The following is a 25,970-nucleotide window of genomic DNA, read 5'->3' as shown; positions in this document are numbered from 1 at the left end:
CACTGCTCCGGCTCTGGGCGCTGCCTCTGGATGTGGCAGTGCTCAGATGCCACCTCAGAGCCCACTGTGCCCAGCAGCCACCGAGTGCCACTCTGAGCCACCCCTGGGCAGCACTGGTGGCTGGGCCCAGCGAGCCAGGCTGGCTCTGGTGCCCCGGATCCCTCTGGCTCCGCGGGGCATTCCGAGGTGTTGGATACCCGGTAACGTAACCCCCGTTGGCTTTGTGTGGATCCTCTCTAGGATCTGCATTGCAGATGGCTTTTACTACGCAAAAGGAAAGCTTCCCTTGCCCAGGGATAATTCCAGAAGCCAAAGCTCGCATTCCCATCCACTCCCAATCCCGTAGTTTTCCCGGGGCTGTGTGTGCATCCTCGGCACTCTCTGCCTCACCTGGGTGCTGGAAATGCAGTGGATTTGCAACAGGCCACTGCTGACACCTGAGCTCTCAGCGGGGGTGGCCAGGCCCAAGTGAATATTCCAGGCATTTGCTTTTTAAAAGGAAAGCCTTGCCCAAGGCTCAGCAGATGGAAGCAGAGCTCCTGTGCACGTTTGACTAAACTCGGTGAGTATCTGGCACCGCTTTGAGCACTTCCTACGTTCCCCTGGGATCTGCTGATCCCTGGATTCGTGCAGCACTGCTGCAGTGGAGACCTTCCCGCTGCTCCTGCCTGTTCCTAACCCTGCCTAAAGCACCATCCACAGGGACACAGCTCCTTTGATGGCTGAAGGTAGGACAGATGCCTCTTTGTGTACAGCTGGCGTGCAGGGAATGGGGGCTGCCGTGAATGGGAAATCAAGATTGATTCATGAGCGAGAATAAAACCCAAATTGCTCTCATTATGTCTTCTGCTTTTTTTTTTTTTTTTTTTTTTGCCTTTGCATCTTGCTTTGCTCTGGCAGATCCATATGGATGTGCTATACATACTGCTAGTGGGGATAAGGACTTTAGGAAGATGAGTGTTAATTCTGTCCCTGAAAGGAGTAGAGATTTAAATGGCTCTTTAAAATTTATATGGATGCTTGAAAAAAATATAATCCCTGTGCTGTTCTTGGGAGCTCAGGGTTCTGCTCATCTCTGTGGTGCAGGAGGATGATTGTAGCATCAGGATTGTGCTTGTCAAGTTTGGGGTCCACGTGCTTGTCTGTGCCCCCTTCTGCCAGGGACAGGAGCAGCCAAGGCTTTCTTGGAATTAATTTGGATGTTTTTCCCTTGAAATAATGGCACTTAGAGGGTTGTGTTGGAAACCACTGGGCCTGCCCATAAAAATGGGTGAGGGCTTTACTGGGGTTCTTCAGCCTGGAGGCTCAGGGGGCCCTTCTGGCTCTGCACAGCTCCCTGCCAGGAGGGTGGACACAGGTGGGGATCGGGCTCTGCTCCCAGGGAACAGGGACAGGAGGAGAGGGAACGGTCTCAGGCTGTGCCAGGGAAGGTTCAGGTTGGACATCAGGAGGAATTTCCTCATGGAAAAGGTGGTCAGGCATTGGAAGGGGCTGCCCAGGTGGGTGTTGTAGTCTCCATCCCTGGAGGTGCCCAAGGAAAGCCTGGATGTGGCACTCAGTGCTCTGGGCTGGTGACAAGGTGGGCACAGATTGGACTTGGTGATCTCAGAGGGCTTTCCAGACTCAGTGATTCTGGGATTCTGTTGAGTCTGTGTAACTCCATGCTCACAGGGAATGGGGAATTAGGAGTCTGAGGGATGGAGCTGAGCTGCTTTGGGGGTGCTCTGTGGTCACAAGGAACTGGGGTCTGTCTCCATCCCTCTCCTGACAGGAAGGTTGGGTTGGGGCACAGAGACCCCTCTGAGAGGGGCTGATCCTCTGTGTGGAGATGCAAACAGCAGGAGAACAAAGCAGGTGTGAATCCAGCCCAGCTGCTCCAGGGAAGAGCAGGACTCAGGGTGAGGTGGCTGCTCCTTTCCTCCAGCCCCAGTGTCCTTGGAGAAGAAAAATCTGCTCCCAGGAGCCCCAGAATGCTCCTGTGTGTGTGTGGAACCTTCTCTACAGCTGTGCAGCCCCCAGGATCCAGCAGATCCTGGCTGCAGACCTCTTCCCCATGGCAGTGTCAGCAGGGAGGCTTGGATGAGCGGGGGTAATTTTTTGTTCCCCTTGGAAGCTGGACTGGGAGAGAGGAGCTGTGGAGCAGCTGGGACTGGAAGCACAGATCACACTGTTCTCCAGCTCTTTTAAGTCACTATTTCTGCCATAATACAACCATAGAATTATTTAGGTTGGAAAAGTCCTTTAGTATCATTGAATCCAACCACTAAATGGACTCTATCTAGTAACAATACACGAGGGCAAGGACTCAGATGCTGATGTGGGGAGCACTTCTGGCTCAGCAGAGCAGTTTTTTAGCTTACATTTCTCCTTTGATTTCCATAAACACTTGTTTGTATTGAATTTCTCAGTGTGGCAGCTGGGTGAAGGGTGACACGAGGGGGAAGAGGCTGCTCTGCTCCGGGTGCTCCGTGGCTGAGAGGGAGCTGTGCTTCCCAAAAGCAGCCTGGCAGATGACATACTGCATTGACCTACTTTTGGGAGAGTGTTGGGAGAGCTGTGTCCGTAGGCAGCTCCGGGATGAGAGCAGCGAGGAATCGCTCAAACACTGCTGGAAAACTGCTGTGGAGGCTCCATGGGCCAGGGAACGGGAGATTAACACGGGAATCTCTGCCCCTCTGAGAATTCCTTCTTTAGGTGTCTCCCCTTTTATGAATTCCTGCTTTGGAGCATGTGCCTGAGAAATCTGGCTGTGTCCAGTCACCACTGTGGTGTGTAACAGGTCCAAAATACATCCTTGGTCCGAGGGAATTCTGGTTAAAAATTGGGATTAAAGCTGGGATCAAATCCCCAAAGAATCGCTGTTGGTTCAGCATTCCTCAGGAGGGAAAAGAATTGCTGGGTAGCCACATCTCCTGGAAATCAAAGCTGATTCCAGTGTGGAGAGACTTCCATGGGTCCTGAAGTGAATGAAACCTGTGGTGGCTTTTACATAACCCAACCTGATAAAGACAAACCTGAAAAAGAAAGCAAATTTCCCAAAAGAAAGCAAATTTTTTTCTGGGAAAGGAGGATAAAACTGACTACAGGGACTACCTGTTTTCCCAGGAAGATGAAAATAGGGAGCAAGTGATTTTTTGGAGCAGTTTCTAGCATGCTCTTCTATGGAGATGATGAGAAACCAGAGGCAGGTTCTGTTAAATAACATTTCTCTTCTTCCATCTGCTGCCTCTGTTTCTCCATTGCAGGATTCCCTTTCTGGGCTGTTCTGTTTTCCTGCACATCTGGTGCTGGGGATGCTTTTGGGAGATTTTGCAGTTTGGGGAGTGCGTGGGAGGAGGCTGGGCTGGGCTGGTGGCTCCACGTGGGTGTGGAGGGCGGTTTCTGTCCTGCCTGTTCTGCTGTCTCATGTCTGGATTTAGTCCAGAGTGAGGGATTGTCAGGCTTGGATCAGCCCTGGAAGGGGGGGAATGTGTCCTTCCTCCTGAGCAGGAGCACCTGGAGAGGGATCAGGAGATCCCTGCCCCAGCCTGGGTGAAGGAGAGTGGAGCCCAGAGCCCTGCAGAGCTGTCTGCTTGTTTCTCCTGAGGAATGCTGTCAATCCGGAGTTATTAACAGAGGGATAATTACTCCCTGCTAATTAATAATAATCACTGCTCCTCCCTGCCCTGCTCTGGCACAATCTGGGGGCTGGTGACAGCACTGGGTGACCTGGCACCCCTGTGACACCCTGACAGGTTGATGTGGCAAAAGCTTTTGTCTCTAGAGAGAGAGGCTGTGTGTGATGTGGATTTCCTGGGAAATCAGTGCTGGTTGTGAAGGTGGCTGAGCAGCAGCTGGGACAGTTCCAGTGGGCATCCATACAATGGGAAAAAGCCAATTTTCCCAGTTCTCTGGTGTTCTGGCTGAGCACAGCTCACATTATCTCACTCCCATTCTGCCTGTCACAGGTTGTCCCCCCTCCTGGGCTGCTCCATGTGTCCCTCAACCTCTTTCTCCTTCATGATCCTCTTTTCCAAGCTCTTATAGTCCAAACTGCTCCTGTAAATCACCGGGCAGTTTATTCCTCTTTAGAACAGGAAGGACTTCTGCTAACAAGGCAATAGGAATTATATTACTGTTGTTAATAATTATGGAGAGCTCAGCAGAGATGATGTGACAGTTTCTAATAAAAACACCCCCGATGAGGAACTGGGCAGTGGCTTGCTTGGACCTTGTTTCTGTGTTTGAAATCCATGATCTTGGAGGTCTTCTCCAACCTGAGCAATTCTGTTTGTCACCTCTCAGCCCCTTGGTGCCTTCCTGCAGCCTCATACTCTGCATTGAAAATCCAATTCCTCCCTGTGCTCCTTCCCCTGCAGGGGAGTGGTCAGGCACAAATAATGGCTGGAAAAAGGATCAAACTTGATTTTACAGGACCCCCCTCCATGATTTTGCTTTATTTTGGGTGATGTTTCCTATACAGAAGCCAGCTGGAGCAAAAGCACTTTAAAGAATGCATTTCCCCTCTCTTTCAGTGACAAGTGGGACATGGTTTGGCTCTGTTTCCAAGGGATTTTCTGGCAATGTTGGAGTTAGGGGGAGAAACAGGGAGGGGGATTCAAACATGTGCCTTCAGGAGCATTTTCCTCTTACTCTGCATAGATTTTAAGGGATTTTGGAGGACTGGGACTCCAAACTGCTCTACCATGGCCAAGCAGCAGGAGGGCACAGGGGCTGCTCGACCCTCCCTGTAACACACAGCACTGTCATCACTTCCAAGAGATGGCTCAGAACCGTGGAACACCACCTTGGGGAGAATTCTTCCTGCAGGTGTAGTTTAGTGCCTCTTTTATGTATTCTCTGTCCCCAATTTCCCCTAAACCCAGGCTGGGTTCTGGTCAGGACCTGGAGGGCAAGTCTGAGATCAGAGGCTTTCTAAATAACTTTATAAATAATTTTCATTGGTGATTTTCTGTGGTTGAGGCTGGAGCCTAGGCTGGAGCAGGGTGTGTCTGTAGTCCCTGCCCAGGCTCACAGCTCTCCTGTCCATCACGTCTTTTCCAGAGGCAGATGTGTGGTTCTGATCCAAACCACTTCCCAGGGCTCAGTGACAGCTTTGGAGAGGCTTGGCATTAACTGTGGTCAGGTTTTGGTGCTGCTGCTGGAGGGCAGAAATGGCAAGTGAGACCTGACTGACAAATACTAATGCCTGCATGTTGATGGAAGTGCTGGAAGTGTTGACAGTGTTTCCTTTAATCCTTTAATGGAAGCTGTGTCTGGACCCACACAGGCATTGCTCTGATAATGAAATTCAGCCATGCTTGGAGGTAAGAACATTGTGAGCATTTCCTAGGCCCAGGGTTGGAAGCTCAGAGCTGGGGAGGATTGAGCTGGTTTTAACTCTTATCCTGATTTCTCCATGTGGGAGCTTTGAGCTGAAAGGCTGAAGCCTTCAGGATGGGATGGTGGCATCCAGTCAGTCCCAGCCTGTGGAACTGCCTGGTTTTCTGCCTGTCACAACCTCTGGTCCATTTGAGCTCCTGAGTCAGGGTTCTCTTTAATTTTATTTTGCTTGTGGGACAATCTTATCTAAAAGGTGCCACTCGTCCTCTGTGAGCTCCCAGGTGTAGAGCAACTCAAGGAGTTTCTACTTCAGGATTCTCAAACCCTTGGCAGGAGAGTGGCCACTGGGTGTCCCCAAGGTTGTGTCAGCACTGATGTGCTCCTGGAAGCTGACTTGGGATGTTCTGCTGGTTCTCAATTCCATCAGCTCCTTCAAGAGGTCCTGCCTCAGTCTCTTCACAGAGCAGGGAGTTCAGGGGTGAGCTCTGCAGTGTTGGGTTAATGGTTGGACTTGATGATCTTGGAGCTTTCCCAGCCTTAATGATTCTGTGATCCTCACGTGAAAAATCCAGCTCAGTTTCCAGAAGTGTAGAGACTTGGAAGCAGAAGGAGTGAAGGAGCTGGGGGACATCAGGAGGTCTCCTCAGCAGCAGCAAGTGCTATTTTGGAGGCTCAGTCTCTCCATCAGAAGGTGACTCTAAGCCACTTTCTGGTGGCCACAGCCAGCACCTCATTTTCCACACCTCCAGCAGTGAGCCTTTGTTCCTGGCTGGCACAAGCCTGCAGGAGTCTGAGCTGGTCTTGGTGACTGGCACACACTGAAAAGACAACTCAGATCACTGGGGATTAAAAATGAGATCCCATGTTTTAAACTCAGCACAAATTCCAGGTGTCAGTGGTGGCCTCCAGGTCTGTCTCCAGGGCAGAGGCAGCGATGCTCACCAGGCCTCTGAGATGAAGGGAAGGCAGCTGGATTTGTGCTTCCAGAGGGCTTGGATGAAGTGAATTCCTTTCCTGATGGCTTTCCATGGTGCATCTGAAGGAGGCTGCAGGGCCTGTGCTGGAGGAAGGGGATCAAAAGGAATGGGCGATGAGCAGTGATGCTCAGGAAATGAGGGACTGCTGAGGAGCATTAGCCAGGGTTGTGTAAGCAACCTTAATTCTGCCACTGCCTCTCTGAGAGCCTGGGCTGCCACTTGCTCCGTCCCCTGTGGCATTTTGGGTTGGGAAATGATAGTTTTCAGTAAGTGCTCCTGCTCCGTTGGCCCGTCTCTGGAGGAAGCTGAGTTACAAGGAAAGCAGAGAGCAGAAAGCTGCTCTTTCATGGGAGCATCAGATTATAAATGTACTCCTGGGCCACTTTGGGGAAGGAAAAGGTGGGATTGGTGCTGGCTTTATCCCATAGGGATCACACCACATGGGTGCTTGAGCAAGAGACCCTGAACTGCCTCTGGGAATACTGGATAGTGGCCTCCCCCATGCAGGATCCTCCTAAATTCCTGCAACTTTTAAATACTTGGCTGTGTCTCTTGTTTTCCAGCAGCATTCCCAGTAAGGGAGCTGGGTTTATATCACTTTCTTCCTTAAGCCAAGCAGAATTTCATCCTGCTCATTTCTGGGATCTGTTTCATTCTGTGCCATTCAGGCAGGTTCCAAGCCTTATTCCCACACTGAACAATGCAGGTTTGTGAGCTCACGTAATCCATCCTGTTGGAATCACTCGGAGTTGGAGGCTCTGTGGCTTGCAGCAGTATGTTCAGTGTGTTGGCAGGTGACTTAAATGCTCCTGAAAGGCTTTCTTTCTAGGTCACTCCTATATGAAGCCGATGAAACTGGCTCTGTGTGACCCGTGTGTCACTGCTGTACCCACAGCCCTTCACTCAAGGTGCCTTTTCACTGCAATCCTGCCTTCTGGAAGCAGTTTTTAGAATCTATTTCAGGAGCTTTATCCCAGAACTGCTGTTCCTGAGGGTTCCTGGGAGAGCCCAGGTGACTCTGGCACACCTGAGAGCTCTGAAGCTCCACAAGACATGGGAAGAGGTCTCATCACCCCCATGGAGAGCCCATGGAATTATTTAGGTTGGGAAAGCCCTCTGAGATCACTGAGTCCAACCATTCCCCCAGCACTGCCAAGGCCACCACTGCCCCATGTCCCCAGGTGCCACATCCACACGGCTTTTAAATGGTGGCTTCCAGTGACAGGACAAGAGGAAACAGCCTCAAGTTGTGCCAGGAGAGGTTTAGGTTGGATATTGGGAATATTTCTTCATGGAAAGGGTGGTCAGGCACTGGCACAGCTGCCCAGGGCAGTGGTGGGGTCACCATCCCTGGAGGGATTTAAAAGTCCTGTGGATGTGGTACTTGGGGACATGGTTTAGTGGTGGCCATGGCAGTGCTGGGGGAACAGTTGGACTCGATGACCTTACAGAGCTTTTCCAACCTGGATGATTCCATGATTCTGTGATGGTTTTAGCAGTAAAGCTGCCTGGAAGGTCTCTCAGAGCCTGATTTTTACCTTTAAGGTTTTTGGATGTTTATGGATGTGACTGGACTGGCAGTGGGAGTGATGGATAGAGCTGGAGAAGTCAGCCATGGACACTTGGAGGGCAAAAGGCAGCCCCAGCCCTGGGCAGAAGCTTGGGTTTGGGCAGGGCAGAGGTGGCTCCAAGTGTTGTGACCACAACAGCTCTCAGTGAGGAAGGAAAGAGAAATCAGGGATGGGTGTAAGCAAGGAAAGGCTGCTTTGTGGTGTGAGGGAGAGGAGCAGAGCAGGGCTCAGCTGGGACTTGACTTTGATGTCCAGGGGGGAGAGCAGAGGGAATGTGAGGGTCTGAGCTCAGCCTGAGCTGTGGACTGGGGCTGTGCTGGTGGCCCACAGCCATCCCTGGCTCTGTTCCTGCTATGGGGAGAGCAAACCCCTCCAGCTGTCACCACGTGGCTCCATCTGCACCTCTCTCCACATGGGCAGTGCCACTCCACACCGAAGGTCTCCGATTTTTTGGCTCCCAGGGTTTTTTGGCTCTTTTGGCCAGGAATTCACAAGTTTGATGCAGGCTATTGTGCTGGCAGGCTTGCAGGCAGGCTCTCCATGGCAACTTCCCTATACACAAAGCACCATATGGCTTTTTTTGGAGGGGGAGGGAATAAATCCAGCAGAAAAGTCAACCTTTGTTTGTGGTGCTTGTTTGTCTTTGCTCTCTGTGACATGTGGGGAGGTGGAAACGTGGAATTCTGGCTCCTGGGCATGGTGACGGGTGCAGGTGACCTCTCAGATGGCCTTCCCTGTATTTTTATTCTAGAATTTGCTGTGCAAATAAACCCATCCTACACACACAGAGACCCCCCTCTTTGGGCTGGGCTCTCTGTGCACAGATGGAGCAACAAGGATCCCGTTCATCCTCATGTTCATTCCCTGCAGGGCTGGGAAGGCTCCAGAGCCCCTGGTTTGGGCAGGAGGCAGGTGATGGATAGCAGGAGCTGCCTGTGCCTGTGCTCTGCCCACACTTTATACCCCTGATTCCAAAGGAAAGCCTTCACTTGCCTGCAAATCCTCCCTTTTTAAGCCCCTCTGGAAGAAATGAGGATAATAAATATCTTTATCTGTGTCTGTAGAAGAGTAGGAAGTGTTTGTGTGTCTGCTTGGAGGGGGAGGAGGAGAAATGATGTGGGAATAAGGAGAAGGGAGCAGCCTGTGCCTTTGGGATGTGGTTCCAGGGGCTGCTGTGGGGTGCCAGCAGGATCACAGGAGATGGCCTGGAGCTGAGCACTGCCTGTGTGTGCTGGTTGACAGGAGAGGTGGCTGCCTGTGCCTTCTGGCTGGTGTGACACAAGTTGCCTTCCAGAAGCACTGTTTAGTTTTGGTTTTGCCCCCAAACGTGGGGCAAAGGCTTCTCTGTGGCACCCACTGAGGTGAGCAGGTCACTGTCCCCATCCCCTCCCAGGGGAGCCAGGAGGCTCAAATCCCAAAATAGCACCAGGGATAATTAATGGGAAAACTCCTGATTGTAGACCCAGGCTCATGGGTGGAGCTGTGCAGGTGGGGACAGAGGGACATTTGAGGAGAGTGACAATGCCATCTTCAGATTATAGAATCACTAAGGTTGGAAAAGACCTCCAAGGTCATCAGTGGATTCACAGCCCGACCCCCCAGAGCCCCAGGCCCAGGTGAGAGAAGGGAACATTCCTTGGTGCCACATGTTCAACTTCTCCAAGCCCAGGGAACCCCTCAGATTGGTGACTCCAGTATCCCCTGGTGACTCCAGTATCTCTCCTGCTGGTTCCAGTATCTCCTGGGTGCCCACCTGTGTCTGCATTCAGTGGTCAGCTGGGAGGCCCTGGGGTTGGTGTTTAGGTGGGAGGTGTTGCTGCAGGCCTGGAGTCCTTGGTTTATCCTGTGCCTGATCAGAGATTCTCAGAATGCTTTGGGTGGGAAGAGACCATAAAGTTCATCTTGTTCTACAGGCAGGGACACCTTCCACCATCCCAGGCTGCTCCAAGCCCTGTCCAGCCTGGCCTTGGACACTTCCAGGGATCCAGGGACAGCCACAGCTTCTCTGGGCACCCTGGGCCAGGGCCTGCCCACCCTCCCAGGGAACAATTCCTTCCCAATATCCCATCCATCCCTGCCCTCTGGCACTGGAAGCCATTCCCTGTGTCCTGTCCCTCCATCCCTTGTCCCAGGTCCCTCTCCAGCTCTCTCAGAGTCCCTTTGGGCACTGGAAGGGTCTCTGAGGTCTCTCTGGAGCCTTCTCCTCTCCAGGCTGAGCCACCCCCCGTGCCTTGACCAACCCCTAATCCCTGGACCTTTTACCAGATGTGTGAAATGACCACAGTGTGATTCCTTAATGAAAAATGGCCTTTCTTGTTACCCGGAGAGGGGCCCAGAGCAGGAGCCGTGCTGTGCCTGTGGGTGAGGCTGGCACTGTCCCATCGGGGCGCTGCAGCAGTGCCTGATGTGTCCCTTTGAGGGGCTGGGATGAGAAGGGCACGGAAAGGTGACCCCTGTCCATCCCCAAATCCTTGTGTGTTCCCTGCAGGCATGGCCAGGTGCCTCCTCCTCCTCCTCCTCCTCCCGGCCGGTTCCTCGGCAGCAGGCGGGCCCGGTGCCGCAGCGATGGCGGCTCTGAGGCGTGTGGGCTCGAGGCTGCTGTTTATTTTGGGACTGCAGCACTGCTCCTGATTCGGTGCTTCCAGCCTGCGATCTAGGCCGTGTGCCGGATCGGCCATTAGCTGTTGCACGGGGGAATTCTGGCTCCCCTCCTCGCTGGAAGGGCCGGCAGCGATGCTGCAGACGGGGCTTTGGGACGGGAGCAGGAATTGATTTTAAAGCTCTCTCGCCGCAAAGCTCCCGTTTTTCGGGCGGCCTGCGCGGATGCTCCTGCGGCCACGGGAGGAGCAGGCGCCGAGAGCCGCAGCCTGCCTTCCCCGCCGTTCCCATGGCACTTGGCTGTCACACACACATCCCATGCATTCCCTGCCCACAGCGGGATTAAAGCCTTCTGGGAGAAGAATAAGAGGATGCGGGGAACGGAGATAGGGAAGAAGCAGGGAAAAGGAATGGAGGGCGTGGAGGGGTAGGGATGAATCTGGGAGCCGGCCCCACTGGAGCAGCGATCCTTGTGGGATTTGTGGCAGGGAGAAGCCACAGGCATCGCCTTCCAGCCCTGCTGTGGGTGGGATGTCCGGGAGCAGAGCCCCTTCCTGAGGGCTGGAGGCGCCGGTTCGTGCACACAGAAATTCCTGTCACATCTCCCAAACCCAGCCTTGGCCTGAGGGTGCAGATTTCCCTCTCGGTGATTCCAACTGTGTTTGTTTCCCCCTGCAGACCCTGACAGCCAGCTGTATGATATGGGATATACCCCCGAGGAGGAAGCCCCGGCCTGTCCCGATGAGTTTGATGATTTCGTCACGTTTGAGGCAAGTATGAGCTCTGTTCATTCCCATAAATGTTGGCTGCACGTGGAGTGGGATCTCCGTGTGGAGAGGGGAGTTTGCTGTGACAGGGCTCAGGGATGCTTAATGTGTACAGACAAATTCAGTCTCTGGGTGACGGGCCCAGAGAACCTGCACCCTGCATTTGGTGTTGTTGAAGTTAAAATTGGTGTTGTTAAAACTGAAAGAGCAGAGCACGGTGCCCTGGGAGGAAAGGGAGCCCCTTTCTGTGGTGAAACACTCGTGACATGGGAAGGGGACCTGCTGCTCTTGGCTTTGTCTTCCTGCTGGAGTTTCTGAGCCTGGAATATCTGAGCTTGGTGTGGAGATGTACCAGCCAGGAGCCTACCTGAGAGGCACAGCAGAGCAGTGCGATGGTGACATTTGCTGCTGTTTGACCAGCAAAAGGCAGAGCAGAGGACAAAAATCTACATTTTCTCTCTATTCTTGGGCTTGATGAAGGCTGTTTCTCTGATTTGGGTCGTTTTCCTCTAGTTAAAGCCTCCATGCCTTGTTTCCCTCCTGCATTCCTTACCACAGGAGCACATTGCAGCAGTGATCCTGCTGTTCCCAGATGGAAAGGAGAGACCTCTTGTCTGTATCCGAGGGTTTTGGGCTTGGCTTGGAAGGTTTCACCCATTCCTGCTCTGTACCCTCCAGCCTGGAGCAGGAGGTGCTGCAGGTGCCTTGGGAGCAAAGGGATGGCTGGTCCCTGTCCCATGTGGGGATTGAATTATTTCCCTCTGCTTTTTCTTTTCCAAACTTCCCCCTTTAGGGGTGTGACACCTGTGTCTTGGTAGCCTGAATGTTTTCAGGGTTGTCCTGTGCAGGACCAAGAGTTGGGCTCTGATCCTTGTGGACCCCTTCCCACTCAGGATATTTATTATTCTGTGTGATTTTTATCACACTACTTGTTGCTGGCAATGAGACTCCTGACCTGCTTTGTATTTGCATGCAAATATATTTATTTATATCTGTGTGTATATTTGCTTGGTATCATCTGTAGTTCATCTTTTTGGCCTTGTGATTTCTTGATAAAAGGTTAATGATAGCCTGGGCAGCTGGTCCTAAAATCATGGAATGATTTGGGTTGAAGGGACCTTAAGGCTCATCCCATGCCACTCCCTGCCACAGGCAGTGACACCTTCCACTGCCCCACATCACTCCAAGCCCCATCCAACCTGGCCTTGGACACTTCCAGGGATAGGGCAGGCAGAGCTTCTGCAGACACGGTTGAATATTGGCTTATTTTTCCTTTTTGAAAGGTAGTTACAAGCCTCAGGAGCAGCTGGGGAGAAGTAGGACACGAGGGCAGGCAGGGAGATGGATTTCCATGTTTTTTATGTGGTGCAGGGTCGCAAATGTGCATTTTAACGCTGGACTGAGCAGTGTGGAGGCTGTGACAGGCAAAGGCTTTCACTTTTTGCTCCTCAGGCCTGTGTCAAGGGACCATCTTGCCTGAGATTCCGAGCGGGGATGTTTTCCAAGGGCTAATTTAACATAGATGAGCTCTGTCAGCACTGGGAGCTATTCTGGGCAGCAATACCAACAAGGCAGGTGTGTGCCCCAGTGGGATGAAATACTTCTGCTGCTGGGCCAGCCCTTCCTTGAAAATACAAGGTGACCCAAAGGAAAAAAGGTGATGAGTCCTGAAATCTCCTTTTCCAAGAGATCTAAGTGGATTTTTTTACTGAATTCAGTGCAGTCCTCTAAAGGACAGCTCTACGTTTAACATGCCAGGGAAGAATTAGCCTTGTTGTCTTGGATACATGATTCGAAATAATTTCCAGCCTGCCAGGATTTCGTAGAGGTTCAGCAAATGAGAACATGCTCAAGAAATACCACTCAGCCTTGGGAGTGTAAAAATAAACTGGAGTCTTGGGGTGAGGGGGTTTTTGTTCTCTTCTGGCTGAGCCACGAGCTCCCAACGTGCTTTTTATCCCACATTTGGAAAGCTGGAGCTGGCCCAGGGAGGGAGAAGCCGTGGTTCAAAGCATCCTGCTGGGAGCAGCAAAGGCATGTTCCTCACGGGAAAAGAGCTGGAGAGGGCTGCAGCAGACCCTTCTTGCTTAGGTGCAGCAGGATATCAGCACAGCAGAGAATAAACAGCCATTCCCAGTGTCTGTATTCCATCTTGCTTCGATTCTCCAGAAGAGATGAGTGGAGGGAAATCACCTTTCAAAGTGAATACATCACCTTTCCTCAGAGTACTGAGGAGCAAGCAGCAGCTGGGGCTCTGGGATATCCCCATGTCAGGCATGGGACACACAGCTAAACACACCCCAAAATACAACTGGGACACCTCAGGCACTGGGTGAGCCCCTCTGGCTGTGGCAGGGCCGTGGGGTGAAGTGGCACAGCTGGGATTTCTCCTCCCCTGTCACACCAGAGCTGAAGGAGTTGCTGTATTTGCAGAAATGCTGGGGGCAGTTGTGGTTATTGGAGTGGAGCACTGGTCCCTCTTAAACAGCCCAAAATCCCAGTGACTGGAGTGCTCAGCTCCTCCAGGTGCTGGGGTCTGACAGGGAGCTCTTTTCCTCAGTGTTTGTTCAAACAAGTGTAAACAAATGCTTTAAGCAGTCTCCAGGAAAATGTCTTCTCCTCCTTAATAAGGTTGCTCTGCTTGATGACTCATGTCCTCTTCTGGTGACTGTCATCAGGAGAGTTCAGCATCCATGGAAAACCCTGAGAGCCCACAGCTGGGGACTTGCACCCAGTATTTGCTCTCCAGAGAGAACCACCAACACCTGCTTCCTCCAGGAAAAGACTTCTGAAGGGGACAAAGTGGGAACTCAGGAATTTGTGATGTTGGATACTGCCCCAGTTCAGCCACTGGTGTGGCTCTGGATGTGCCATGGATCTCCTGGCTCCTGTTGCACCATTCCAGGAGTGTCCAGCAGACAGGGCTGTCTGTTCAGATGCTTCCAAAGAGGATTTCTGCTCCCATGGCTCCACTGAGACAGCAGCTCCTGCAGCCATGTGGCTTCTCGTGCCTCCACCTGGGCTTGCAGGGGGCTCATCCCAATCCCTCCAGCTCTTCTGTCACACATTCCAGAGGAACCTCATCCCTGTGCACCCAGCTGGGAGCAGGGAGAGCATCACCTGGCTGGGATCCCCTCCCAGTGTGTTCCTCCTGCCCAAGGTGGAAATGTGGTGGTTGCTGGGGGAGAAACCACCAAAAACTAATGACAGCCTTCCTGCCTTGTCAAAGTCACGTTGAAGGGAGCTTGGAGCTTTTCCATCTGGACACCTGAGCCCTGTTTTCCCTCAGGCTGGGCTGGCACAGCTTGGCTGCTGACTGCCTGGAAGGTGGGAGTTCTCCTTGCCTCCCTTGTGAGCTCCTGTGGAGCTCGTGACTCAGTGCTGAGGCACAGGACTTGTTTGGAATGCTCTGGGGGACATGGAGGGGAATTTGGAGTTAGCTTCCTTGGGATCATGGAATCATTAAAGCTGGAAAAGACCCCCAAGCTCAGCCCAGCACCACGTGATCCTTGCCCTAGGGTGAGGGCTCTGCCTCTCTGCTCTGCTCCTGGGGCAGGTGAGCCCCCTTGGACAATGCAGAGTGGGAAGGATGACCCTTGAAACTGGAAAACGAGGCATGAAAATGCTGGGATTAGGCTGGGATGGGCATGGAGATGTATAACTTCAGGTGGGCTGAGGAGAGGTGGAGCCAGTGCTCTGTAAAGGCTGCCTGAGAGCACCATAAATACCCCAAACAGGGATTTTTAGCTCTGGGAACTCGTGTTTTGGGCCAGCAAGGTCAGAGGAAGGCGCTGGTTGAGCTCTGCAGGACGGGGCAGCCGTAAATCCTGCAGATGCAGCGCCTTGTGCAGGGCTGTTGCCATCTGCTGGGCAGCTGCTGTGGCTCCTCTCAGAAGCAGCCAGGAAAACAAATTCAGCACAGCCACAAGAGGGGAATTTGGCTTTCCCTGGAAGCCTTCACCAGGCCAGGCACATCCCCTCTGGCTATTTGTCTAGCAGGGGAAGAGTGGATCTGGGGAGGAAAGTGGGAGTTGGGAAGGTCCCAAGTTTTGTGTATTTTGGGAATATGAGCTACTCCTGACTCTCCCAGCCAGGCTGCCTACAGGTGCAGCTGGGAACTCCAGCTCAGAATATTCCATGACATTCTGTGCAACAGTGAGCAGCAGCTTTAGGGCCGACACATCAGCTCTCTGAAACTTTAAGTTTGTTAAAACCAGGATTTCTTTCCATGCTGAGCAATTGAATTTAAGGCTACTTTGAGGGCAAAAATCAGAGCCAGGCCATTGAAATCCATATTGCTGGGTTTCTCCAGCTGCTCAGAGCTTCTGCAAAGGGGACTTGCAGGACCCCAGCTGTGGGTTGTGTCACAGAAGCCGTTGTGGGAGCACGTGGGGACCGGAGCTCAGCTCTGCTGTCATTCCTCGTGCCTTGTGTTTTGCAGGGAGCCCACCTGGGGTGGTTGTAGGAAGCTGCTGCAGGCTCCTTGTGTCCCCTCTGAGTAGTCCTGTGGACCTTCTGAGGTCCTTTCCTAGTACAGAATTCCTGGGAAGACACTTTCCTTCCCGAAGGCAGAGCTGGTGAGCACAGAGCGTTTGGGAGGGCCCTGCTTTGCAGTCTGTGGCATTTTAGGTGAGGCTTTTTCCCTCCTCTGCCTCTCCACACCACTGTTACCACAGTGTGCATGTCTGGCAGAGGCCAGCCAGGCTGAAAAGATGGGCTTGAGCTTTGTAACCTCCTCTGAGCTGTCCAAGGGGCTCAAAGCATCCAGACAGAGCCGGGTTCAGCTGTTCCCTGGCTGTCCTAACCCAGGTGTGAAGGTCTGGTGGTTAGAATGGGGATGTGAGAGCTCAGGTTTTCTGTACCAGTGCTCTTGCCACCTTCTGGAATGGCCTCAGTGGGCCTCTGGTCACAGGGCTGACCCAAAAGCACCATGAATGAAATGGTCACAAGGCCCTCCCCAGGGGATGGCTGCTGGAATTGGTGGACTTGAAATCTTGCAGGTGGCTGGAAGTGCAGGCTGTGGAATGTGACAGATGCAGTTCAGTGTCTGTTCACCTGTCCTTGGGGAAGCACATGGACAGTGTCCCCATTGTCACCAAAGCCTTCCTGCCCCCCTGCACCAAGAGAAGAAGGGCCATGAGCCCTCTGGACAGCAAGTGAACAGCCCCACATTATCCTGTGTGTGATATGTATTATCCTGTGTGGCATTCTATGTATTCACAGAATCCCACAATAGTTTGAGTTGGAAGGAACCTTAAAACTCATTTTGTTCCACCCCTGCCATGGGCAGGGACATCTTCCACTATCCCAGGCTGCTCCAAGCCCCGTCCAGCCTGGCCTTGGACACTTCCAGGGATCCAGGGGCAGCCACAGCTTCTCTGGGCACCCTGTGCCAGGGCCTGCCCACCCTCCCAGGGAACAATTCCTTCCCAATATCCCATCTATCCCTGCCCTCTGACAGTGGAAGCCATTCCCTGTGTCCTGTCCCTCCATCCCTTGTCCCAAGTCCCTCTGCAGCTCTCCTGGAACCCCTTTAGGCCCTGGAAGGGGCTCTGAGGTGTCCCTGGAGCCTTCTCCTCTCCAGGTGAGCACCCCCAGCTCTCCCAGCCTGGCTCCACAGCAGAGGGGCTCCAGCTCTCCCAGATCAGTCCATGGTGATAATTTAATATCTTAAAGCAAGGAAATTAATTTATTGTGTAGACTTCGAACTGTGTAGAGGGAAGGATGGGAGTGTAAATCAGACAGGGGTCCCTGAAGGCAGGACCCAATGCAGGGTGAGAAATTTCTCTGCTGGTCAGAAAAGATCCAAGTTGAAGTGTTTGCCCTGTAGGAAATAGGCTGGAAGGAGTTTGGAAAACGAAGTCCTTGGAGCCTTATCTTGAACCACAAGTAGATTGTGTGAGGCTGGGAACGTGGGAACCGGGCTGTGGGACGCCAGGAAGGACCAGGAGTGAGGGGGGGCAGCAGTGGGAGCAGGGGTGTCTCAGTAAGAGTTTGAGAAGTAAAAAAGGCTGGAATTGGGGTTTCCTAATTAGTTTTAGTGCCTGATTTTAGGCTCTCATGGGAGTTCCAGATGTTCTCTGAGGTCCTGAGGCACAAGCAGAGGAGCTAAAGGGCTGTGACCTGCTCTGTGGAGGAGCAGATCCAGGCAGAGCTGGGGTTAAAGCATAACTCCTTCCTGCCGTGCTCCGAGCAGGAATCTGGGCTGGACTCGGCTCAGGAGGTCAACTGCTTATCAAGGTACAGGACAGAGCAGGGGGTGCTGCTCAGAGCTCTGCACCTCAGGAACGAGGTGGCCCAGAGGACAGCAAGGATAACGCAGAGAAAAGGGGAAAACGTGCTTTGGGAAGGTAATGGAAGGAAATCCGCGTGTTTGTGCTGGGTAGGCAAGGCTGAGGGAGCTTGAAATAGGCGAGGTTTCTGCGGTGAAGAAATAGAAAATCAGACAAAACCCTCAAAACTTGTGGGTGTGAGCTGTGCCGAGGCCTCCGTATGCCGAGGGCTGCCGTGGGGAAGGGCAGAGCCCATGGATCAGCTCTCTGGGCTCCTGTTTGCAGGGTGGCACTGGGGTGTTTGTAAACCTTCTTTGGGGTCAATATTGTCACTGCCTGCCAGAGATCAACCTCTGAGTCACCAAAAGCGCTTCTGACCTGCCCCTGGTGAGCAATCCAAGCTTTATTCATCTCTCTGTTGTGGCTATAAGGAAGGAATTTGTCATTTAACGTTTAATTATTCACCAGAAACACCAGGAAGGTCGAGATAAACCTGGACAGGTCGCTTTTGGATTGAACCTTTTTATTTGGGGGATGGATTCCTGGGAAGTGTGAGCACCTGGAGCGAGGCTCCCGAGCCATGCTTTTATTTTGGAATTGAGGGGAGCTGGAGGAGGCCGCGGTCACACGCTGGGGAAGCGCTGGAGCTCCTGCTCCTTATCGGCAGCTCGGGAACAAAAGGCGCTCTGTTGGGACTCTGCAGCTCTCCCCTTAAGCCTCCCCTGGACCTTGCTTCCCTCCTGCCTCACAGAAGCAGCTCCTGGAGCCGGCTCTGGCTCTGGAGAGGAGGCGATGTCTCCACAGGTGGGTTTTTGCGACAGAAAATGAGGAGGGGTTGGGTTTTCAGAGGTGCCGGGAAGGGCCAGGTTGGGAATGCAGCTGACTTTTTACATGGGCAGATTCACCTGGTTTTTTACGTGGAAATGGTTTAGATTACAAGAGGAGCGATTTAGATGGGATATTGGGGAGGAATTGTTCCCTGGGAGGGTGGGCAGGCCCTGGCACAGGGTGCCCAGAGAAGCTGTGGCTGCCCCTGGATCCCTGGAAGTGTCCAAGGCCAGGCTGGACGGGGTTTGGAGCAGCCTGGGATGGTGGAAGGTGTCCTGGTGGCACTGGGTAGAACTTTAATGTCCGTTCTAACCCAAACCATTCTGTGATTCCATGGGCTGTGGTGTAACTTCACATTCCTCTCTGCCTGCCCCTCCCTGGGGGAATTGGACCAGCACAGACGGTGCCTGCTGTTTTTTGGGGTGCTGGGGATGGTGTGCCAGGTGTGGAGTTTTGTGAGTTGGTTTGGGGGTTGTTTTTTGGGCTGAGTGGGTGTTGTCAGTTTGCCCCAACAGGTGCAGCAGCCTTTAGGGGGGTGATGGAGTGTAACAACCCAAACTCCAGGGGCTGAGCTGTGAAATTTGCCTTCACCCAGGGCTGAGCACAGGCTCCCTGGCTTCCCTGAAAAGCTGGCATTGCCTGGATATGTGGGAAGAGGGCAATATTGGGAATCAGAGGTGGCAATCCCCAAAGTGACTTTCTGGAGGCTGAGCTGCCCCAAGGTGTTCCAGGGCTTTGGGGTCAGCTGGATAATTGTGGCACTATAAACACAACCATGTCCCTTCTCCCTGGCTCCCAACCTGGCACTGTCACCGCTGTCTGGACCTCAGGGTGTCCTTGGAGGCAGATTTTTGTAGCTGATCCATCTCCTCTCCATCCTGTGCGCAGTCAGGGCTGGATTATTCAGAAACAGGCTCACACTGCTGGGAAAACAGAGTTGTTTTTCCTTTTTCTTGTCACTCACCTCCCTTCCCAACCTTCCGAGTGTTTGTGTCCAAGGACAGCAGAGCTCTGAGATGCCAGGACAGTTCCAGGGACAGCCCTGCCTGGAAGGAACCTCCCTGGGAGCCAGACTTTGCCCTCCTTTCCAAGGCAACGCCTTGGCAGAGTTTGTGCTGAAGCTGCTGTCCCTGCCTGGACATTGCAGGTGATTCCCAAGAATCCTTCTCCTCACACTGCAGCAGCTTTTTAAAAATCCATGTGGTTTTATAGCACTTTACAACATCTGATTAAGTAATCTTTACTCCCACATGTCATCAGATGCCTGGGATTGATGAGCTGCTGCTGGAGAAGGCTCCTAAAGGCACCTCACCACCTCACCTGTCTCATCAGGGCACGTTGCATCATGCCAGTGCTGATTTCACCATTTATTTCCTTTTAGAAGCAGGAGTGCTCACCTGCAGTTTCCTGAGCAGGCAGAGATGCCTCCAGGTGGTCCATGTCCTGTCACCAGGTGTGGCTCTGGGGAAATACCTGCTGGAGCAGCTGGATTTGGGACTGGGAGCCTCCATCAAACCCTGATCCTGTTCCAGCTCAGAACTCTGCGTGTGCCTGAGTCCCAGTTTTAATGTCTGAGGTTTGCCTGAAGCACCTCAGGGTGTGTTTTATTCAATAAAAACTTAAAATGCTCTGATATTGGTGATACCAACCCTGCTCTGAATGTGGCACGGATGTTCCTGGCGAGTCCCCTGGGGTGGTTGTAGCCCACCCTGGCTGTCCTGAGCCCATGGATGTTTTTAAGTGTATTTGGCTTTTTTTTAAGCTGGAAAAAACATTTACTTTCTGCTCAGAGGAAGGTAAAGGTGGCTGAAGGAGGGCTGTGGCAGGGGGGTTTGAAGGGTCAGTGCACAAACCAGCTGCTCATGAGGCCATAAATAAGAAGTCTCTGTACCCACACACTTGCCCAGGGACAGAGATTTGGCTCTGTCAGGCATTTGGCAATACCTGAACCCCCTTGGTTTGCCTTTCTCCTCTTGGCATCTCTTCTTGAGGTTTAGTTACTGATTCTGTGGTGAAATGTGCAGCAAAGTTCTCCACGCTCGTGCTCAGGAGAAGGACTTTGTTTTCAGTTTCAGCTGCTTTTTAACTCATTGTCCACACAGGTTTAATTTTAATAGGGTTCTCCTGCTTTTGAAACCTCATCTAAGCTGGTATCACAAAGGAAAAATACCATTTTTAGACAATAAATCAATGCACATCTTTGGTGTGGCTGAAGGACAATGGTTGTTGTGTTGTGCTGTGCTGGTGGGTTCTCCTACTCCAAAAAGGTTGCTCCCAAATCCAGCCTGTCCATGCATGTATTTCCCATCAGTAAGGTGTTTTGGAATGATTTGATAGAGAAATCACAGAATCATGGAATGGTTTGGGTTGGAAGGGACCTTAAAGGTCCTCTTGTTCCAGCATATGACTAAGGGCACTGTTCTGCTCCTGGTTTGCTTCATGTTGAGAGGGTCAGCGGTAACCACAGCAGGGTTTTTTATCAAATTACTTGTGAACTGGAGTCTTTGGAGGTTTTTTGGCTTCTTTCAATACTTGTCTTTACTCTGTCTTATTATAATACTTCAATTTGCTCATTATAATACTTCAACATATGCTTAAATTTAAGTTTTTTCCAATGAGAAGTGGTAGAGGGGGGAATTGCTATTTATAAAGCAGCCTTTATTTTGTAGTGTGCAAGCAAAATTCTTTCCAGTTTGGCATGAAATCCTTTTCAAACAGGCAGAAGGGAGGGGAATGTGCAGCTGGGGGTGGCTGCTGTCACCTCTTGGGCTCTCTCTGTCTGTGACCAAGCCAAGGCAGGTCAAGGCTCTGCTTCCCCTTGTCCCTCCTGCTGGAGCATTAATGGTGTTTCTAGAAAGTGCAGCATAAATCCAGTAAAGCACTTAAACAAGTCCCAGCTTTAGGTGTGTAAGTGGTTTTGGTGGATTTATGCTTTTTTAAGTGGGTGGGGGCTTTAGAGGCTTTTTTTTTCTCTCTGCAACACTGGCACAGGCTCTGCCCTGGTGGAGTTTTCTGGAACTTTAGACTCCAGCTCTGTCCAGCTTTATTTCGTGTTTAGCTTCAGGGTGGTGTCCTGGAGGTGCTGGTGTCCACAAGTTGGGTGGAAGGTGAGCCAGGTTTCCAAGAGGAACTCCTGGCTGTCTCCATCCTGCTGAGTGTGGTGGGCACAGGGGCTGGGAGAGCAAAGCAGGGCTGGGCTGAGTCACTTGGCTGCTCCCAGTGTCCATGTGGAGCGGGAATTGCTGTTAGCAGCTCTTTCTCCTCCATCCCTTTGAGGTTTTCCAGCCATTTTTGCCCCTGGAAGTGCACAAGGCCAGGCTGGATGGGGCTTGGAGCAACCTGTGACAGTGGAATAGGCAGGGAGTGGAATGAGATGGGCTTTAAAGTCCTTTCCAACCCAAACCACTCCATGATTTTATGAATACAGTGCTCTGAGAAACATAATTTTCTCCAAAATCCTTGGAAAAAAACCTGGAAGCTGTTCTGTGCACCCTGGCAGAGGAAAAGGATTTCCTTCAGTCGTGCCTTGCATTCAAACTGCTGCTGTTTTGCTGGAGGGGCAGCTGAGCACGTGGGATTCCACCAGGTGAACTTCAGGAGGATCAGATGGCTTTCCATGAGCTCCTCACCTGGCAGGAGGGCTCTCACCCCTCTGCCCAACCCCTCTGGTGACAGGGGATCAGCTGGAGCTCAGCACCAGCACTGGCAGATCCCAAAATTCCTTGATTTGCTCCAAGGTGTGCTGTGGAAATCCCCAAATCTTAGGAAAGGGGCTGGCACTTGAGGGGTAACAAGAGCTTTGGCTTTTGGGGGTTTCTACTGCTGCTCCCATGGTTCTCCAGACATCAGGATCAGAAGGGATTGTCCCTGCCTGGTGTAGGAGCAAACAGGCAGAACTAAAGCTGAACACCTGCCTGGCGTGCAGAAATGAGAGGAAAACACACTTCTCCTTGCTTATATCACAGTCTGTTAAAACCCTGTTAAAACCCAAACCCTGCTGCTTTCCCAGAGCCTGCTCACTGATGGATTTGAGATGCTGCTCCAGCTGAAGTGTGGAGATTTGAGTCCCTGCAAATCAGAAGCTGTAATGAAGATTTAGAAGCATTTTATTTGCTGTTGAGGGATGGAAGGTTTTACCAGACTGGGCAAACAAAAAAAGGTGCTCCAAGGGCTAATTGAGAGTTTTGAATGGTGTTTTTTGCAGGGAATTCAGATTCTTGTCCTCTTGGAATGGGATTGGAGAAAGCAGCAGTGATGGGAACTGCTGAGTCAGCAGTGGGTAATCCCTCCTGCCCTGGCCAAATCCATCCTGGCTCACAACAAAGCCTCCCTCCAACTCTTATTTAGTCCCTATTTTTGTGATCTGCTTCCCGAGCCCTGCAGAGGCTGAGGTGCACCCCATGGTGCCCACAGAGCAGCACCTGGGCCTGGTAGGATTCCTGCACTCAGAAATGCAACTCAGCCAAAATTCCCTGCCTCATCCATGTTCTGTCCCGCTTTGCCACGAATCCACGCAGCTGTAGGATCTCATTCTTTCTCTTCTTATGGTTTTGTTTTCAACCAGGCAAATGAGGTGACTGACAGTGCCTACATGGGCTCGGAGAGCACCTACAGCGAGTGCGAGACCTTCACGGATGAGGACACCAGCACCCTGGTCCAGCACGAGATGCACGACGAGGTGGAGACCGACAGCGCCATCGACTCCACCGTGCACTCAGAATTCACGGATCCCATCGAGGAGCCGGAGCATGGGTGAGTGGGAGCAGCCAGGAGAGAAACCCCCCTCACACGGGGTGGTTTGGGGGAGACACGGCCTGAGGGTTTCACATCGAGTTGGTCTTGCTGGAACTTGGTTTGGTTTTTGTGTTTGTTACGAGAGCAAGACCAAAATAGCTCTTCTGGAGGAATAACGAGAATAATTAGGCTGGTTTGTGTAGGCTGGTTTGGAGCCTGGCCTGGCAATCTCTTTGAGTTAATCGTTGCTTGCCTTGGGAGATCTTCTGTACCCTCATTAGCATCTTTAACCTCTAAAATTACTTCTCAGGTGATCCAAACACCTGAAAGACTTGCAGTTTTTAATCTATCACTTAAGCCAGAAACACAACATATAATTTTCCAGTCAGGAGGGGAACTTGTTCTATTTTTGTTTTCCCTAAAAACATGCGTGTGCCCTTTGATGTGCAACCACCTCCTGTAATAACTGGTTTGAAACCTCTGCCTGGAGCACAGAAATGTGAGCCAAGATCTCCTTCCCCAGGTCTGAACCGCTGCTGGCAAAACTGCTCCTAGGCCCACCCCATTTTTGGAGGAAAAGTGGGGTTTGGGGTGAAACTGGGATGCTGGCAGGCAGGAGGGCAGGGAAAAACTCCTTTAGGATCAGAATCACAGAATGGTGTGGGTTAAGAAGGACCTTAAAGCTCATCTCATTCCTCCCTCTGCCATGGGCAGAGACACCTTCCATTAGACCACATTGCTCCAAGCCCCGTCCTGGACACGTCCAGGACTGGGGCAGCTGCAGCTTCCCTGGAAAATCCGTGCCAGTGCCAAGTTAGTGCCCCAAGAGCATCAGTGTGCACCAGAAGCTCTGGAATAATCTGTAACACACAGGGTGAGTTCCATCCCAAAACACAAGGCCCAGAGTTGGTGCTCCAGGGAGTGCTTACAGCTCTTTTTGGGAGCACCAGGATTCCCTCTCATGCCAAAATCCCATCTGGGGATGTCAGAGAGGCGGCTCGCAGCTCTGGGCCCCGGGGCTGAAAGGGTGCTGTGGATAAGAGCAGAAATGGGATTACACAGCTCAGCTCTCGTGGTGGTGACAGTTAAATTGGGAGATAATCAGCTGTGAGCTCCTGTCACCAGCACAGGGTCCCTGCAGGGGTCATGGCAGCCTGCCTGCGCTCCCGGCCGCTGGGGAAAGCAGCCTGCTTCGGATTCGCCTGCCTGTAGGTACAGAACTCTGCCTGGGGAAACGGGGTTTGCCAGATCTGCTCATTCCTGATGTGTGCCAAGTGTGGGGTCAGCAGGACAGGAGTGAAAGAGTCCAGAGGAGGGCACGGAGATGTCCCAAGGGCTGGAGCCCCTCTGGAGCCAGGCTGGGAGAGCTGGGGGTGCTCACCTGGAGAGGAGAAGGCTCCAGGGACACCTCAGAGCCCCTTCCAGGGCCTAAAGGGTCTCCAGGAGAGCTCCAGAGGGACTTGGGACAAGGGATGGAGGGACAGGACACAGGGAATGGCTTCCACTGCCAGAGGGCAGGGATGGATGGGATATTGGGAAGGAATTGTTCCCTGGGAGGGTGGGCAGGCCCTGGCACAGGGTGCCCAGAGAAGCTGTGGCTGCCCCTGGATCCCTGGAAGTGTCCAAGGCCAGGCTGGATGGGGTTTGGAGCAGTCTGGGATAGTGGAAGGTGTCCCTGCCCATGGCAGGGGCTGGCATTGGATGGGCTTTAAAGTCCTTCCAACCCAAACCATTGTGGGATTCCCTGCTCCCCTAGGTGTGGGCTTGGGAAGGTCAGATGTCCTTTGGGTGCTCTGTCAAAGCACAGTGGGCCCTATTCCCAGATTGTTACATGTGTGCAAATTCCAGGGAGCAAAAACCTTAATTTGATTTATAGATTTGAAAGGTTTGAAATGGGAACCTCTGGGAGTGCTGAGGGCTGGTTTTGGTACCATCAGACCCCACACAGGAGGACACCTCTAGTGCCCAGGGACAGCCAGGGAGTTACAGTCCCCCAGTGCAGCTGCTGGGCTGAATCAGAGCCTCAGCATCACTTCAGGAGCTCTCAGAGCTCCACATACCTGAAATGATTTGAGCTTAAAGATTGTTTAGGCTGTGTGTAGTAATGATTAATTGGACTTTGGATCCTGAAACTGCCTGAGCCTCAGGATGGGAACAGGAAATAAAATTTACTGCCCAAAGCATGCAGGTTGAGGTTTTCCAGGTGCCTGATCAGATCTGCTTCTGAACAGTGCTTATCAAACCACAGCCCCAGATTTAGAGTTCTGGGCTTGGGTTTTGCTTCTCAATTAACAATTCCACCCCCTGGCTTCTATTCCTGGAGAGATTTCCGCTGCTTTTGGTGAGGGTCTGACTCACCACAGGGATGGATGGGTTCTGGTGGATCCCACTGTGGAATGTTGGTGCTTCTCAAGGGCACGAGGAGGATGTGCAGATGCCCACAAGCTGGGCTGGATTTATTTGTGGATAAATAGAGATCTGGAGGGTTGACATGTTTTTATTAGCAGGATAAGGGCAAATCCTTCAGATGGAGCAGGTTTTTGTCATAAATGGCTTATCTGTAATCTTTTATTTTTTTTTATGGTTTAGTCCAGCAATCTGCTCATATCCCATTTCCCTCTCCTAGCAAGTGCATGGAGATAAGGTCATAGCCAATACCAATTTCTGTAACAATGCAATATTATTATGACTTTAGTGTAGAATTTTGGAGAGCAGAGTGTTGTTAAACCCCCCAAAAACACAGACCTGTGGCTCACAGCCCCCTGGCCACTTTCACAGCCCAGTTGTTGCAAATCCCTCCTGCCTTTTCTGCAGCTTAATTTGGATGCTTTAATTTGAAAACTTCCATAGTCCTGGGCAGGAAAGGGGGCTTGGCTTGGTGCTGAGGCCCTGGCACAGGGT

General features: G+C 52.1%; 1 protein-coding gene across 4 annotated transcripts in view; it reads left to right on the top strand.

The window, feature by feature from the left end:
• RAB11FIP3 (RAB11 family interacting protein 3) overlaps positions 1 to 25,970 on the top strand; it is a 73,004-nt gene that overhangs the window by 24,280 nt on the left and 22,754 nt on the right. For 2 of the 4 annotated variants that reach the window (XM_058849633.1, XM_058849632.1), the window contains exons 3-4: positions 11,147 to 11,238; positions 22,900 to 23,087. In XM_058849633.1, coding sequence (XP_058705616.1) covers positions 11,147 to 11,238; positions 22,900 to 23,087 — 280 coding nt within the window. Of the gene's footprint in view, positions 1 to 11,146; positions 11,239 to 17,434; positions 17,586 to 17,977; positions 18,312 to 22,899; positions 23,088 to 25,970 lie in introns of those variants that run through there. The other 2 variants (XM_058849636.1, XM_058849634.1) reach the window with 2 other exon arrangements.

Source organism: Poecile atricapillus, chromosome 14, assembly GCF_030490865.1.
Source record: "Poecile atricapillus isolate bPoeAtr1 chromosome 14, bPoeAtr1.hap1, whole genome shotgun sequence".
Classification (NCBI taxonomy): domain Eukaryota; kingdom Metazoa; phylum Chordata; class Aves; order Passeriformes; family Paridae; genus Poecile; species Poecile atricapillus.
The sequence above is the reverse complement of the archived record's forward strand: the minus strand, read 5'-3'. Positions and strand labels throughout refer to the sequence as shown.